This window comes from Narcine bancroftii, chromosome 10, assembly GCF_036971445.1.
Source record: "Narcine bancroftii isolate sNarBan1 chromosome 10, sNarBan1.hap1, whole genome shotgun sequence".
In the NCBI taxonomy this organism is placed as follows: domain Eukaryota; kingdom Metazoa; phylum Chordata; class Chondrichthyes; order Torpediniformes; family Narcinidae; genus Narcine; species Narcine bancroftii.
The window spans coordinates 79376310-79392502 of record NC_091478.1 but is presented as its reverse complement, the minus strand read 5'-3'; the positions used below and the strand labels follow the sequence as shown (position 1 = coordinate 79392502).

The window sequence follows — 16193 nt, the reverse complement described above, 5'->3', positions numbered from 1 at the left end:
ATGGTGATGGATGGCAAAAGGCTATTAAATGCCAATATACTTTTCATTTGGCATTGGAAGTCTAGACCCAGATGCATTGGAGCACATAGGCCAGGGAGTACAGAAATCTTGGTCAATATATTAATATTAATATATTATTTTTAACTTAATTTTGCAATATGTTGTATCTTGTTCTAGTCCCGAGCAAGCCATTGTGATTGTCCGCTTAGACGGGTATAACACAAGATTTAGTGCTCTAGCAGTTGACGGATAAATGTAACTGTCTGTACTGCCTGAATCAAATAAACAGTTAATAGGTTGCCCATTTACCTCCACTTTCATCGTGGACGGCTGCAGATCGTAGGATTTATCTTTATTAACCTTCATGGTTAATCATGGAAACACACAAAGATCAGCGTATACAGAGCCGTTGTCATACCCACACTCCTGTTCGGTTCTGAATCATGGGTCCTCTACCGGCATCACCAACGGCTCCTAGAACGCTTCCATCAGCGCTGTCTCCGCTCCATCCTCAACATTCATTGGAATGACTTCATCACCAACATCGAAGTATTCAAGCTGGCAGAGTCCGCAAGCATCGAATCCATGCTGCTGAAGACCCAACTGCGCTGGGTGGGTCACATCTCCAGAATGGAGGACCATTGCCTTCCCAAGATCGTGTTCTATGGCGAGCTCTCCACTGGCCACCGAGACAGAGGTGCACCAAAGAAGAGGTACAAGGACTGCTTAAAGAAATCTCTTGGTGCCTGCCACATTGACCACCGCCAGTGGGCTGATATCACCTCCAACCGTGCATCTTGGCGCCTCACAGTTCGGCGGGCTACAACCTCCTTTGAAGAAGACCGCAGAGCCCACCTCACTGACAAAAGACAAAGGAGGAAAAACCCAACACCCAACCCCAACCCACCAATTTTCCCTTGCAACCGTGTCTGCCTGTCCCGCATCGGACTTGTCAGTCACCAATGAGCCTGCAGCAGACGTGGACAAACCCCTCCATAAATCTTTGTCCGCGAAGCCAAGCCAAAGAAAGAACTTTCATGGAAGCCAGGATTAGATCTCCTTGTGGCATTGGCATGTAGGGCCTCGCCTCGTCACTGATTGATCCACTGGATGATTCAAAAGAAGTCGAATAAGTCGAAGTCGGGCTAGATGAATCATTGACTCTCCAGCTCAGCATCGTGGTGTTATGATGACGATCTTGCTTAGAATCAGTGCTTGAGCACTTCTTTTTCTTCTGCTCACCACAAGTGCCAAATGTCGACTCTCTAGCTCAGCAAGCTCTGGCCCAATGGCCCTTCTTCCCACAGTTGGTGCAGGTATCTTGCTGTGCGGGGCACCAGTTGCGAGCATGTAGAAGCATCTTCACTTGATGCAAAGCCGCATTAAAAGTCAAGCCCGGAGTCTCCAGTAGGCACTGTGTAACATATCCTGATTCCAGACCACTTATGAACGCGTCTAACATCAGGGACTCACGATGGGCTTCAGCCGCGACAGCAGCGCAGGCACAGTCCCTGGATAGCCCTTTCAGGGCGAGCACGAAAACATCTACGCTCTCACCTGCTTGTTGATTCCAAATGTGAAGCTGGTGTCTTGAGTACAGGGTGTTTTGAGGCCTATCATAATAGGCTCTAAGGAGATTCACTGTGTTCTGGTAGCCAGCTACCTCTCTGACCACAGAGTAGGGGATGTCTCTGAGGAGAGCCACAAAATAGTCCATTTTCTCAGCATATTGCACGACATTGCTCTTTTGCACGTATGCTTCAAAACACTGGAGCCAGTGGTGGAACTTTTCTCCGGCTCGGGTGGCATCTTAATCTATCTCGAGTCTTCCAGGTTTCAGAGAAGTATCCATAATTTTCTTGTTAATAAAATTGATAATGCCATAAGCAAGGACCAGACTTGTATCATACTATAGGCTTTTATTAACAGAAGAAGCCACCTCTACTGACCAGTGGGATAAGTTGCACCATCTGTAATACCAGTAGGGTGGAGCCAATCTAGACATAACCAATAGCAAGTGGTCAGCATAATATATTATATCACAGGGAAAGGTTAAATAGGTTAGGACTTTATTCCCTGGAGCATAGAAGAATGAGGGGAGATTCGATAGAGGTATTTAAAGTTATGAGAGGGATAGACAGAGTAAATGTAGACTTAGGGTAGGTGAGATACAAACTAGAGGACAGGGGTTAAGAGTGAAAGGGGAATGGTTTAGGGTACACATGAGGGCGAACCTCTTCACACAGAGAGAGGTGGGGGGTGTGGAATGAGCTTCCAGCTGATGTGGTTGAATGCGGGCTCAATTTTAACATTTTAGAGGTATTTGGACAGGCATGTGAATGGGAGAGGAATGGAGGGCTATGGACTTGGTGCAGGTCGGTGGGACTAAGCAAAAAAATTTTTTGGCACAGACTAGAAGGGCCGAAGAGGACTGTTTCTGTCCTGTAATGTTCTATGGTTCTACAATTTATATATATATATATATATATTATATATATAGCACTATGGAGTTTTTTTTTTAATAGGCCATTCTGTAAATTCAACCTCCATTATTTGCATATAGTTTCTCCCTCTTACTCTATCTCTTTCCCTTCCCATCTTTCATTGACATTTTTTTGTTCTCATGTTCTGCATTTCTGTTAGCCTGTATTTATAAATTTAAATTTTATTCACAACACAGTAAGAGATTCTTCCATATTGCACCCAATTTAACCTATAACCTCATACTTTTTGGACGGTGGGAGGAAACCATCGTACCTGGGGAAAACCCACACAAACATGTGGAGAATGTACAAACTCCTTACAGACTGCGCCAGAATGTACACGTTGCTAGTGCTGTAATAGCATTACACCAAGTGCCGCCATATTTCCTGCTTTCTGTCTTTGTTTCTCTTTTCTCTCTTGCTTTCTCTGCCTGCTCTCTCCCTTAGCTTTGTTACAGGTCAGCAGCTAGACTGGCCAACCTTGGCTATGTGCGCAGCATCAATATGTTTGATATCAATATGTTGCATAGAAAATGGTGTGATTTTTTTTAACTTCAATCTAGAAGCTATTAAGTAGCAGAAAGACATCCTGCAAAGTTTTAATGAGGAAAAAACAATTTAAGGATGCTTGGATATGTCTTCTAAAGCTGGGTTGTCAAGAAGCTGGGGTCAATGTCAAAAGGGATCAGCCATTCAAAATGCAGATGAGAAGTTTCTTCACCCAGAGGATTGTGAATCTTTCGTACTCTTCCCAGGAAGATTATGGAGGTTCATTCACTGAGTATATTCAAGACATAGATGAATAGGTTTTAAGATATTGAGGAAATCAGTTCCTTTAACCTGTCAAGCACAACTGGGCCTTCCTGCCTTGTCTCCATAACTCTTTATTCCCCTACTGTGCAAAATTCTGTCTTTTAAAAATATAATGAGGCAGTTGTGCACAGAGAATTCCTCATCACTTCTTTTTGGGAAAAGCAGCTCCACCTCATCTCCATCCTCTATCTATTCCCCTAAATCTTGAAGTTATGAAACCAAGTTCAAGCCTCACCTACCGGTGGAAGTAACTTTACTACCTATATCTTATCTATCCCTTTCATAATTTTATTTGTTTCTTTAAGATCCTCTCTCCTGAATTTCAGTAAGTACAGTCACAGACGACTGAATCTCTCCAGAAATGAAAACCCCATAATCTCTGGAATCAACCTAGTGAACCTCCTCTGCACCACCTCCAAAGGCAGAATATCTTTCCACAAGTAAGGAATTAATGCAGAAAAGTAGTACACACTAAATTAAAAGATCAATCACAATATATTTTTGAAGAGTGCAAGGGCAGCACAGCTGGTGTAGCGCCAGCAATTGGGACCAGGGTTCGAATCCGTGCTGTCTGTTGTTGTACGTTCTCCCCATGTTTGCATGGGTTTTCTCCGTGGGCTTTGATTTCCTCCCACTGTTCAAAGTTACCTGGGGTTGCAGGTTAATTGGATGTAATTAGGTGGCACAGGCTCATAATGACCAGTGAATGTATTCCATGAAAAATAAAAATGAAAATCCCATTAGCACCAAAACATTTTTTGTGTAGGCTATTGTGAACAGGTGTGTAGTGCTGCTCCGGCACCTCAGGGGCAGCTCTGGCAACTCCTTGTTGCCATTTTGGATGAGTTCTGGCAGTTAAAAAAAATTACCACTGCACCCCTGATTGTGAACTGGCAAATCAGAAACCTCAGTGCTAATAGAGAGGGCTTTAATCCCATTCCATAAAAAATAAACTTCAGCAGAGAACATCCTGTGAATTACAGAACCTTGGCAATGCATCATAATAAAATGTGAAATAGATTCAAAATATTTACCTGAAGACATTGCTCACAAATGTGTAAGTTTAGCTCTGCAAAATTTGCCCAATCCTATTTTTGCAATCTTTAAGACTAAAGCCTTCCAACGATTTAATGGATGCCTTCACAGTGCGATGTAGGAAAATTGATGAGACCTCCCTTAGTAGCTCATCAAAAGAATCCAGAGGCAGAAATTTGCAAGCTAGGAATGAAAAAGCAAATAGAGAGTGTCTTTGAACACAATGGTAATATCCGCACTAAATTTTTGCAGGTACAAAAATATTGAATAAAAACACAACTTCAGAAAGAATCTACTACTTTTCAACATACTGAACTGGTGTGGATAAGACAGCTTCCACATCTGATGAGTAAGAGTACAGCCTATCTGTAAAGTTGTCCAGATTCTTTTTTTAAATGAAAGCTACATGTATGGTCACAAATCTAATTGTCAATAACAATGAAATGTGAAATGGAACAAAGGAATTTAATATAAATTATGTATAATCTTCTGGAAAAATGTGAATGATGTAAATTAATATTTTTGCCTGTTTTAGCAGTAAAACATAAACCTTAAACATGATCATCAATATTCTTAAAAATTTTTCAACATTCTTGTTTTAATTTTTTTTTTAAATCAGTGTTACTTTCTGAACTCGATCACGCAGTGATTTTACGGTTTCCTGGGACTGAATTTTTCTTAAAAGCCTTAAAGTCATTCAATCTTTTGAATGTTTCAGCATTTACTTTTTAAGCTTTCATGTTATTAATGTGGCATTCTAAATTAACAATTTCCCAAGATTGTCTTTATGTTGTTCAAATCTGACCAACTGTGAATTGTTAGTACAGTATCAAGCCGTTTATAATTGAGGTCACCAGTTACTGATGATCATATAAAACCTTTACTGAAAAAAAACTACTCGTGGGAATGATTGCATAAAACATTTTGTTGTATAGAATCAGAATTTGTCGTAAACTTGCCACAAAATTAGTTTTGCAGCAACATCACAATGCAAATATTGTTATAAATTACATTTCAAAAATAAATATTAAGTGCAAGATATTAGGATAGTGAGGTATTGTCTGTGGTTGTTTGTCCATTCAGAAATCTGATGGCAGGAGGCAAGAAGTTGAGGGCTCTTGAACCTTTTTCCTGATGGTAGCAATGTGAAGAGGTTGGGCAGTCCTTGAGGATAGAGGCTGCTTTCTTAAGGCACCACCTCTTGTAGATGTCCTCGATGGAGTGAAGACCTGTGATGTCGCTGGCCAAGTTAACAACTTGCATTGTCACTTTCATACCAGATAATGATGCAACCAGACAGAATACTCTCCACTCTCTATACCTATAGAAATTTGAGTCTTTGGTAACATACCAAATATTCTCAAACGCCTCACAAAGTTTACATGCTGGCAAGGCTTCTTTGTGATTGTATTGAAATGGAAGCCCCAGAACAGATCTTTCGAGATTTGAGTCCCAGGAATTTGAAATCTTAACTCTCTACTGCTAACCCCTCAATGAGGACTGGTTTGTGTTCTTCTGATTTCCTCAAGTCCACAATCAGCTCCTTGGTTTTGCTAATGTTGAGTGCAAGGTTATTGTGACACCACTCAACCACCCTCCTATACACTTCCTCATTGCCAAATGTAATTCTGTCGACAACAGTGTAGATGTACTTGTAGATGGCATTTGAATTGTTCCAAGCTTGTCAGGGTGTAGAGTGAATAGAGCATTGAGCTACACCCACATCCTTGAGGTGCATCTGTGTTGATTATCAGTGAGGAGACATTTCCAATTCACAATGACTGTGGTCTTCCAATAATCCAGAGCTGAGTGGAGAGCCATGATGTTACATCTGCTGTGAGGAGATTGTGACGGTAAGCAAATTGCAGTGGGTCCAGGTCTTGACTTAGGATAAGTGTTAATTCTGGCTATGACCAACCTCTCAATGGATCTCATCACAGTAGATGAGAGTGCTCTGGTAATTGTTGAGGCAGCTCACTCTTCTTGGGCACCGGGATGATTGATGCCTATTGAAGCAGATGGGAACCTCAGAAAATGTTCACGAACACTGGCTAGTTGGTTGGCCCAGATTTTCAGTACCCTCATCAGGCTTCGAACCGTTGCAAGGGTTCACCCTCTTGAATGATGTCCTGACATCAGCCTCAGTAGGTGCTTTTACGATGCAGCACTCAGGTAGCCCTCCTGGGACCCAGGTGCAATTAGTGGGGCAAAGGTGCTTCCAGCACCTTTTAAGCCGAGGGGGATAGCCCCACTAAATCGCCAACATTTAAGGGGATCCCGCCCCCCACAATGACGCCGTAAGCAACACGTCACGCAAACTAGTCTCCCCATCCCCCAATCTCTGCCCCCACGGCAGCCAACCCCTCTCCTTCCCCCCCCCCCCACCCCACCCTGCGGCAGCAACCCCTGTCCTCTCTCCTTTGATCACTACAGACACTTCAGCCGGGGTTTCCCTGTGATGTCAGCGCTTATGCGCTGACATCACAATAATATTTTTATTGCTGTTCAAGCCACCAGTCGACGTGTCCTGGGTAAGTTTAACTGGGTTCCCAGACTACTTCAGAGGTAGGGCAGAGACCCGGATGACTTTGGACAACGCTGGGGTTAACCCCATTTTACAAGGCAGTTTGAAAACACTACACTGGCAGATATCACAGGGTCAGAAGCATCTGCAGGAATTCTCAAAGCAAGAATAAAAGGTGTTCAGGTCATCAAGTAGTAAAGCATCACGGCCATTTATGGTGCTTGGCCTCACTTTGTGTGATGTAATGGCCTGCAATGCTATAGCTTCTGCATAAATGGGAATTTCAAATTTCGTAACACAAGACCTCTTGCAGTCAGGTGAATTTACTTTTAGAAGTCAGATTTTTTTTTTCAATAGAAATGCACTCATTAGTCACCACCCTCAAATGGAACAAGTACCCATGCATTAGTGCTGAATGATAAATTACTGGATGTCCTAGTGACACCTTGCAGCATTCCCACATATGACCAGGAGATCCAAAAGGGAGAATTAGTCATGAATCCTATGTACAATTAATTTCTTCAAAATGATCTGAAAATGTCAGACCTCCCTGGAAGACTAATAGTTATTCAAAATAAATTTAAAGGGAAAAATTACAGCTAATCCTTACTGTCATCAATGAAATTCCCACATCTTTAAAACTATGTTATCATCTCCCACTCCTGAAAGGACATAATCAAGCTGGAACAGGTGAAAAGATTCACAAGAATGTTACTGGGTCAGGAAGGCTTGTGCTTTAAGGAGTGTTGATCATTTTTTGCCTTTGGAGCAGAGGCAGCTGTGGGGTGACATATTTAGAGGGCACAAGGAAATATTTAATAGTGGACCAGAGGAAAGTGGTCACATTGAATGAGCTGTCCAAAGCAGTGGTAGTGGCAAGCACGATTACAACATTTAAGTCCCATACCACCTCAAGTATTCCCTATGCCATAAGTGCTCTGATTGGTAAGGGATTTCTTAAGGTGGTTTGAGAGGGGGCAAAATAAGGTTGCAAACCACTGCTCTAGACCCAATTGTAACTGAAATATTTTGCTTGAGATGAATTGGCCATTTCCTTTGGAGTTATGAAACAGTGCACATAATGAACCAATTAGATACTATTAACAGTGGTTTTCAAACTTTTTTTCTACTCATACCACCTTAAGCAATCCCTTACTAATCAGAGCATTTATGGCATAGGAAATACTTATGACGGCAAGGAAGTTTTTTTTTTAAAAAAGGTTGTTCACCCCTGGTTTAGAGGGATGCAAGCCAAATGGGACTAGCTCAGATAGACAAATTGGCCAGCAGCGACAAGTTGAGCAGAAAACTCTCACTTTTGAAAGTTCTTGTTTCAAAAAAAGTGTCAACTTGTATTGTCAAATGTTACCCTGATTATTAGAATGGGATAAACTAGTCCTAAAAATTACTTTAGTACAGAAACTGTTCTCAAAGAATAAGTCAGCAAAGATGAAATTTGCCCACTCATGAATCATTTGCCCATCATCACCCACTTGCCTTGTACTTTGAAATTCACAGTAAGACCCTCAAAAGAGGGTATGTATTCAACACAAAATAGGACAACAAATTATTAAGATCCAACAACATCAGGAAAAACTGGAGGGGTTAAGAAAGTCTGACAGAGAAGTGGAAAATCACTCTTCCAAACTAATTTAATATCTCACTCAAAAGACTTCCTCGCACTACATGTGAGGAGATCTTGACCAATATGGATTCCTCCTTTCTCATGCATAGTTACTACTTTGTATGCTCCAAGAATCACAAGTTTATAAATAATTTATGCAGTTTACTTAAGAATGAATTTACAAAAACTGTACAGCTATTATTTTAATTTGTCAGTCTGCAGATCTGAATTTTCATAATTCTGCTAAGTTTTTCCTCACAAATTCCTTGATTTTGGATTCCATACCAGGGAGTATAACTTTTTGGCGAGCTGAAGTTTCAATTTGTTGTACCAGTTCAACATCCCATGGGTGTGCAACAAAGCTAATAACAGTACCCAAAACCTTGCTCCCAACACGCCCCACCCTCCCAGCTCTATGGATATAATCACATAAGGTTAGTGGGAAATCATAATTAATTACAATTTCCACCCTCTGAGTGTCCAATCCCCTGGAAGCAATGTCTGTGCAAAGTAGGACATCAACCAGACCCTGCTGGAAAGCGCAAAAGATGCCAGCTCGCTTTTCAGCTTCCATATTCCCCTGCAGCCGGGAGTGTTTGATAGAATGGTCTTCCAAGACGTACCCAAGCCAATTAACTGTTGCTGCATTGTTGCAGAACACCAGGATTCCAATGCCAGGTCTTTTTACAAGTAGCTCCTTCAACATTTGCAGGAAATCGGGCACTTTATCAGCTCGCTTCACCTTCATAAATTTCTGTTTTACGTGTGGCATGAGGTGATGAAGCCCCTTGCTCTTTATGGTGGTAATGCTGCCTAAATCAGTGACTTTGCTGAGAAGTTCTCCCACACCACCTGGGAAAGTGGCCCCTGTCACCACCAACTGAGCTTTCTTATCCACTCCCTGAGTTTCTGAGGCATTGGAAACGATTTGGGTCTGGACGAGTATGTCTTCCAGCAATGGCACAAAGCTGTCATCAAACAGGGAGTCTGCCTCGTCCAACACCAGGTAGATCAAGTCGTGCAGGCTGACAAAGTCTCGTTTCAATGCCTTGCATAGGACTCCTGGAGTGGAGATCAGGAGGTCGATCTTTCCCCTGGAGACGGCTAGCTTCACCTTGCCCAACCCGCGGCCTCCCCCGATCGCCTGCACGTTCAGGTGGAGGTCGGAGGCCAGCGATCGGGCCACCTCCCGGACCTGATCGGTCAGCTCCCGGGAAGGCAGCAGCACCAGGCCACGCGGCCCGTCCCCGCCGGCGTCCCGGCTCCCTGAGATCAAGGCGTGCATCAGAGGCAGCAGGTAGCTCAGGGTCTTGCCACTGCCGGTCTCGGCGGCACTCAACACGTTCTTCCCCCTCAGCAGGGCCGCCATGGTGTGTTCTTGCACTCGTGTGGGTCGGACGATGCCCATCCGGGACAGGGCGCCGCACAGCTCATCGCACAGCCCCAGCGAGCGGAAACTCCTCGCCTCCCGTCCGGGCTTCTGCTCCTCGGCGCCCGGCAGAGCCGGCGGCCGGCTGCGGGTGTTGTTGATGACGAAGTAATCCCCGGCCGCCTTCCGGTGCTTCCAGCCCTTGGAGACCAGCGGCACCGGGTCCAACTTGCCGAAGACGTGGCCGGCGCGCTGGTTCAGATGAGGCCTCTTGCCCACGATGAGCAGGCGCCCAGGCCTGGCCAGGCTCAGTGCCGGCGCCCCGCGCTTCTGCCGCGGCCGCTGAGGTGCGCAGATGACGGGTAGCCGCTCGTCGGCGGGCGACGCCCGGGAGGCCGAGCATCGCGTCCTCAGGCCCTCCCACAGCAGCACCCCGAGCCGCGCAGTCGGACACCGCGGCTGAGGAAGAACCGCCGACCCAAGGGCCAACATGGCGGGCGGGGCAGCTCGTCCGCGCTGGACGCGATTGGTCCGGCAGGCGGAAGCGAAGCAGCCTCTCTGTCCACGTGCTCCTTGGCGCATGCGAAGCAGCCTCTCTGTCCACGTGCTCCTTGGCGCATGCGCCCCGCGCTGAAGAGCGAGCCTGGCTTCCACGTTAAGCGGGGGATGCCTTTATACGCGTTTTAAAACACGGCTTCAAGTCCGGATTTTGTGTCAGTGCCGCCCCGAAAACTCGACCAGCTCATTTCCGAGTGGACGCGGTGTTGCAAGTAAGATTAAAGAAAGAACAAATTCGTTTTGAACGAGATGATCTGGAGTAAAACTGGTTCTCAACCCCTACTCACTTCAGAGCATCCCATGGCGTAGGTGGTTAGGAAGGGGTTACTTCAGGTGGGAAGTAAGTGGGAACAAACGTTGAGAACTACTGGAGTAAACCGAGAGGAGTCTTGTTTTTAATCGGTTCTCAGATTTGACCCATGTCCATCTGGATTGGATCCAGATTGGATCCCGACCCTTCAAACACCTTGCTGCCCAATCTCATTCAGCAGCACCTGGGTCTGATCTCAGTGCTCGTTCAAATTCTTCGTCAATGGGGTAGGAGCCTTCACCTCCACTCGGGCAGAGTGTGGTGGCACCGTCCTGGTTCTTCTCCGGGTCCCGTCTCAACCTTGAACCAACAACGCCCTCGAGTTTTAGATACCTTTCCTGTGAATGAACGCTTCCGATAGTTGCTTTATCCTTGCTTTTCGAACTCTAAAATAAAACAAAAATGCTGGAAATATTGAGGAGGTTGGGCAAGATCTTTGGAGAGAGGAACTTTGTTTTTTTTTGCTTCAGTACCTTTCAGTCAAACTATTCTTCTGTGGCATTTTCTATTTTAATCCACAATTTTAGCTCTTCAATTAACATCTGCTGAAAGATAACAAACCTGAAACATTGTCTATGTTTTTGCTCCACATGTGCCTGCTGCCTCTGAGTAAATCTGAGATTTTTTTGTTTTAATTTCAAGATTAATGTTGCATGACAGTTTAGTAAAAGGATTCAATAGGTTATCCATAAATCAGAGATAACAAAGTAAATGGTGCTTTTATTTTTACAGTGATTCTGCTGTTTACAGTTAGCTCAGGATGACCTTTGGTCCTTTTCCATCCTTTTGACTTGCAGTACAGCATTTCAGATTATGTCAAATTTCCTCCCCTTCTCTGCTTCCCTCAATATGTTGTTTGCATTAATCTTAAATTTTAATTCTCTTGCTTTCTCTTCAGATCTGCTCGATTTTTTTTTAAGCATGTTTTATTTTGGATTCCCAGCTTTCACAATATTTTGTTTTGTTTGTTTGCAGACTATAATTTGTAATAACATTTCAAGCTTATCAAATGCTTGTGAACATTTTGATCCAATATTTGTTAAATATTAATTTATTCATTATTAAACATACTTTGCATAGTTTTCCTTTAAGTCAATGGTTAAATTGTGCTGGAATTGTACTAACGTGACTATTCTAGTACAAACTTTTTTAATTGCTTGAACCCATGTAGTTCCTTTGTTATTTTGTAATTAATCTAATTTTATTTGATTTTTTTTCATATCAATTAACTAACTTTCTTGCCTTAACATTTGCTGGTGCTAATTATACTTTAATATACAGATTTTTTCTGAAATCCAGACTTTAATATTTTATTGAAGAAATTCGTGACTATCTTATTGTGACCATAAACCTAAATTTGAAGTTACTTGAGGTTTCCTGTATGCACTCTTATCATATTATGACATTTGGAAAGTAGGTTTATCTACTAATGCAGTTCTGCTTAGATCTCTCAAATTTAATTTAATTTACACATACATACAGCATGGAAGCCCATGCCACCCAATTACACCCAAATGACCTACAGCCCCGATAAGTTTTGAATGATAGGAGAAAACCCACACAGACACAGGGAGAACGTACAAACTCCTTTCAGACAGCGTCGGATTCAAACCCAGGTTGCTGGCACTTTGAGAGCATTGCGGTAACAACTATGCTAACTGTTTCACCCCATGGAAATAACTCTTAAAATTTGTAATCTTGCAATATTTTTATTTTTTATGAATGTGTGCAGTTATGTCTGTCTTGGAGCCCCTACTATTGCAGGTTAACCAATAATTGTTGCAGTTACATCTGTTTACATCAACAGCTGCAGTTTTGTGTACAGATGAATTCAGATGTGATCTTGATAGTTTTGATTTTTTTTTTAAATAATTGGGGTTTATCAATTCCTCCACTTAATGATACTGAACAAAATTGGTATTGCATGTTTTACATATAAATCCAATAATTGGTCAATCAAAAAAATCAAGGAATTAAAGAATACAAATAATACGGATTCTGCAGTTAAAATAACATACCATCTTTGATCTTTTTCTATAATTAACTGCAATCAAAATGACTTTTTTAAAATATTGTTTCTATTCTCTGTCCCATCATCTCAGATATTTGGAAATGCGGAATATAGTTATGGCCCCAACATTAACCCTTGATTATCACCATTGAATACAGTTGGACATAACTTCTATTAGTTATATCCTGTCAGTTTTTTTTTAACCCAACTCTGGAGTCTTTTCTAATCAGGTGGTTTGCTAACCAAGTCAATCATTTACATTCAATTTTATGAGCTAAAGATGAGGCAAGGTAAAACTAACTTTCAAATCTCTCTGTCTGAATGATATGATGCTATTATTTTCCATTTGTTGTTGAGCATCTTGTACTTAAGCATTTTACATTGGGTTAAAGTAAGAATGGACAAAAAGGGGTTCTTTGTGAACTGAACAGATTATACTGGACAACAATTTTCTTCAAAGGGTTTGCGTCCTGAAAAAAATTATGGATTACGAGAGACAACTTCTAGCTAATTTCATATTTGCTGTATCTCATAGGAAGTTTGAGATGCATTAAATTAACTTTTATTGAATTTAGCATGTTTAATTGCATAATGATGCTGACACTTTGCCTTAGATCAACTGACTTAAAAATGTTTTCCCGCTGATTTTAATTTGTGCTCAGCATCTGATTCACTGTCCAATAATAATAGGCTAGCATTGATGGATTCCAGGGTCGCAATGTCCTGGTGAAACCTTTCACCATGTTCGACACTGACTCCACCAAGGTCAGCAGGAAAGAGGTCCAAGTGCGAATGCAAAAAAATTAATTTTCAATCACATGCTGCATTTCATGATTTTGTTTGCTTGAAGTAGACAAAATACGAAAGAAAATCACAAAAATAGGTTATATCTAAACTGTATGTGATAGGAAATTTTTAAGGGATTATTAATGATCAGCAGCCTAAAATCCATAAAAATACACCTAAAAGTGTTCAGGAAGCAAAACCTTTGTTGTCCAGTGATATTGATTTCTCAGTTCTCTAGTTTTTCTGTTGGTAGAATGAAAACCTATTTTAAAATGAACCCAAACACAAGACACTAATCTGTCTTGCTTGCATACAACTCATTCAAAAGTCTGTTCTTTCTCATCTTTACATCTGTGAGAGCTGGGAAAAGAAAAGAGGGGACACTTTGGGTGATTTGTTCTATGTTTAAACCAAAGGAACACTCTGAGAATTTCATCTTATCTTTTCAGGAAACCTCGTTTCAGTGTTTAATATATTCACTTGTTTAATCACTTCTCTCCTTTGCTATATAGGTTTGCTATATCCCATATCCTCCTCTGGTATCAGAAAATCTGTTTCCCACCCCCTCCTACCCACAATCCCACTATTGTCATCTCTACCAGCTAAATTCTGGAACTTCCTTCCTATTCTCTGACACTCTGACCTTAACACTCATTTGTGACACGACTTCCAGTCGCCTTCATTTCACTCCCATTATTACCTTTGACTCTGCATCCAATTCTTTCTGATTTCATCTCTCTAGTATTTTCCCTTCCTTAAAGGTGACATAATGATGCATTGTTGCTGAAAATTTGGAGACTCGCAGAGGAACATTCAAAGTTCAAATTTATAGTCAAGAGTATATACATGATGTCACATACAACCCTGAGATTCCTTTTCCTGTGTGCCAGGCAGAATTTCTATTTATTGGTAGTGCAAAAGACTGTACTCAGAAAAGATACGAATACAAAATAGAGTGATGTATACAAAGAAAGAAATGTTCATTCAGGAAAAAAGATATTTTATCTCTGCTCTCCTCCCATCCCCAACCCAGGTTGCTGACAAGAAATGGTCAACCGTGCTGTGGTCAAACTTTGTTATAAAAACAAAGTGATTCTGGCCCCAATGGTGCGTGTGGGCACTTTGCCAATGCGATTGCTGGCATTAGAGTATGGAGCAGATATTGTATACTGTGAGGTAAGGAAAGGTTCCCATATTATTTCTGAAGATGGTGCGGTGCATTTATTAATGTATTATGGGGTAATTTACAACAGTAGCATTTACCATCTGTATGCAGTAAAAATTCCCATCCACATAGAATTTTACAGCCCCGAAACAGGCCCCTTCAGCCCTTCTAGTCTGTGGCAAACCATTTATTTTGCTTAGTCCCACTGACCTGCACCCAGTCCGTAGTCCTCAGAACCTCTCCCATCCATGTACCTGTCCAAATTCTTCTTGTGTTAAAATCGAGCCCGCATTCACCACTTCAGCTGGCACCTCATTTTACACCCCCATCACCACTCTCTGTGTGAAGAAGTTCCCCGTCATGTACCCCTTAAACCTTACCCCTTTCACTCTTAACCCATGTCCTCTGATTTGTATCTCACCTAACTTAAGTGGAAAAAACCTATCTATATTTACTCTATCTCTCCCCCTCATAATTTTAAATACTTCTATCAAATCTCCCTTTTGTTCTTGCTATGCTTTCTCCACTGGAAACCCTATTATTTTAGTTGTGATTTACAAGCATAGATGAGTTATTTCAAGTCTCTGTGTCAAATAATAAGCTGCTTGAAATGTCAGAGAATATTCTCTGTCACAGATCTAAAGTCACTTGTTTGTACCTGAATAAATAATCGAAAATGCTGAAAAAAAGCAAAATGGGGGTCAGTTTCAGCAGAGAGAAAAACACGGATGTGAGATTTTGCTATTTAGTCTACCTTTAGAACAAACACATACATGAAGGATTGTGGTTTGTATTTTCTGGTGTTTCTTCCAGCTTTCTATTTTCAGACTTTAATTTTTTTTGTCATTGCTGAGGAGTTTATCAATAATCTTTATTAAAGTAGTTTAAAATCTTAGCCGGAAGGTCGAGGTCAGTGAGCTGGCCTAATTGAACAAATTCTTTTGAATACGTGAAGAGAAACCTGTGACAGAATATGATAAGATTTTGGGAGATAAAGTGTGGCAGGTTTTTTTTAGTATAAGTCACATACAAACACTTCAAAACAGACCTCATTTAAAATACTGGAGCTCTGCTCAAGTTAGACAGGCAAGCTCCAAATACATTTACAAAAGGGGAGTACCCAAGGGACTTCACTAATGGATCGTTGTTTTGAAAAGCAACAGATGAAAGAACTCGGAGCTGCAGTCTGTCTGAGTGGAGGTTGCTGTTCTAAGAGGGTCATGTGGTTTTGCAAGCAGGAAGAGTAAAACAGGATTTTATCTGGGAGAGAGAGAGAATTCAGTTCTGCAGTTTTTACAGTTCAGCAGCAGCAGCTGGGACTGGAACAGGACAAGCTGGCAAGCTTGTGGAAAAAAAAACCATTTTGAAGACGGGTTGTGAGTGCTTAGTTCAGCCTGCTCAAAGCCCTTGTGGTCCATATAGGAGGAGAAGAGGACTGGCTGCCTAATGTTTCACTTGAAAAAAGAGGTTATCGCCTGGAAAACCCTGATGGGGCAAGTTTCTTCAGCAAGGCAC

The 16193-nt window shown here is 41.9% G+C and overlaps 3 protein-coding genes across 6 annotated transcripts in view; 1 reads left to right on the top strand and 2 right to left on the bottom strand.

The window, feature by feature from the left end:
* The window catches only part of dpep2 (dipeptidase 2), a 124478-nt gene extending 117803 nt beyond the window's left edge, over positions 1-6675 (bottom strand). Inside the window, exons 1-2 of one of the 3 annotated variants that reach the window (XM_069901546.1) lie at positions 5456-6675; positions 4331-4514 (exon numbers count right to left, since the gene is read on the bottom strand). The gene's annotated coding sequence lies outside the window, so the exon portion shown is untranslated. The remainder of the gene's footprint in view (positions 1-4330; positions 4515-5455) is intronic. The other 2 variants (XM_069901548.1, XM_069901545.1) reach the window with 2 other exon arrangements.
* A 164-nt stretch (positions 6676-6839) lies between these two features.
* Positions 6840-16193, top strand: part of dus2 (dihydrouridine synthase 2) — an 86695-nt gene continuing 77341 nt past the window's right edge. The window contains exons 1-2 of one of the 2 annotated variants that reach the window (XM_069901543.1): positions 6840-6862; positions 14547-14689. In XM_069901543.1, the coding sequence (XP_069757644.1) occupies positions 14561-14689 (129 nt within the window). In that variant the 5' untranslated portion in view covers positions 6840-6862; positions 14547-14560. Of the gene's footprint in view, positions 6863-10464; positions 10619-14546; positions 14690-16193 lie in introns of those variants that run through there. The other variant, XM_069901542.1, reaches the window with a different exon arrangement.
* ddx28 (DEAD (Asp-Glu-Ala-Asp) box polypeptide 28) lies at positions 8621-10401 on the bottom strand. The gene has a single exon (XM_069901541.1). The coding sequence runs from the start codon at positions 10338-10340 to the stop codon at positions 8712-8714; it is 1629 nt and encodes a 542-aa protein (XP_069757642.1). The 5' UTR covers positions 10341-10401; the 3' UTR covers positions 8621-8711.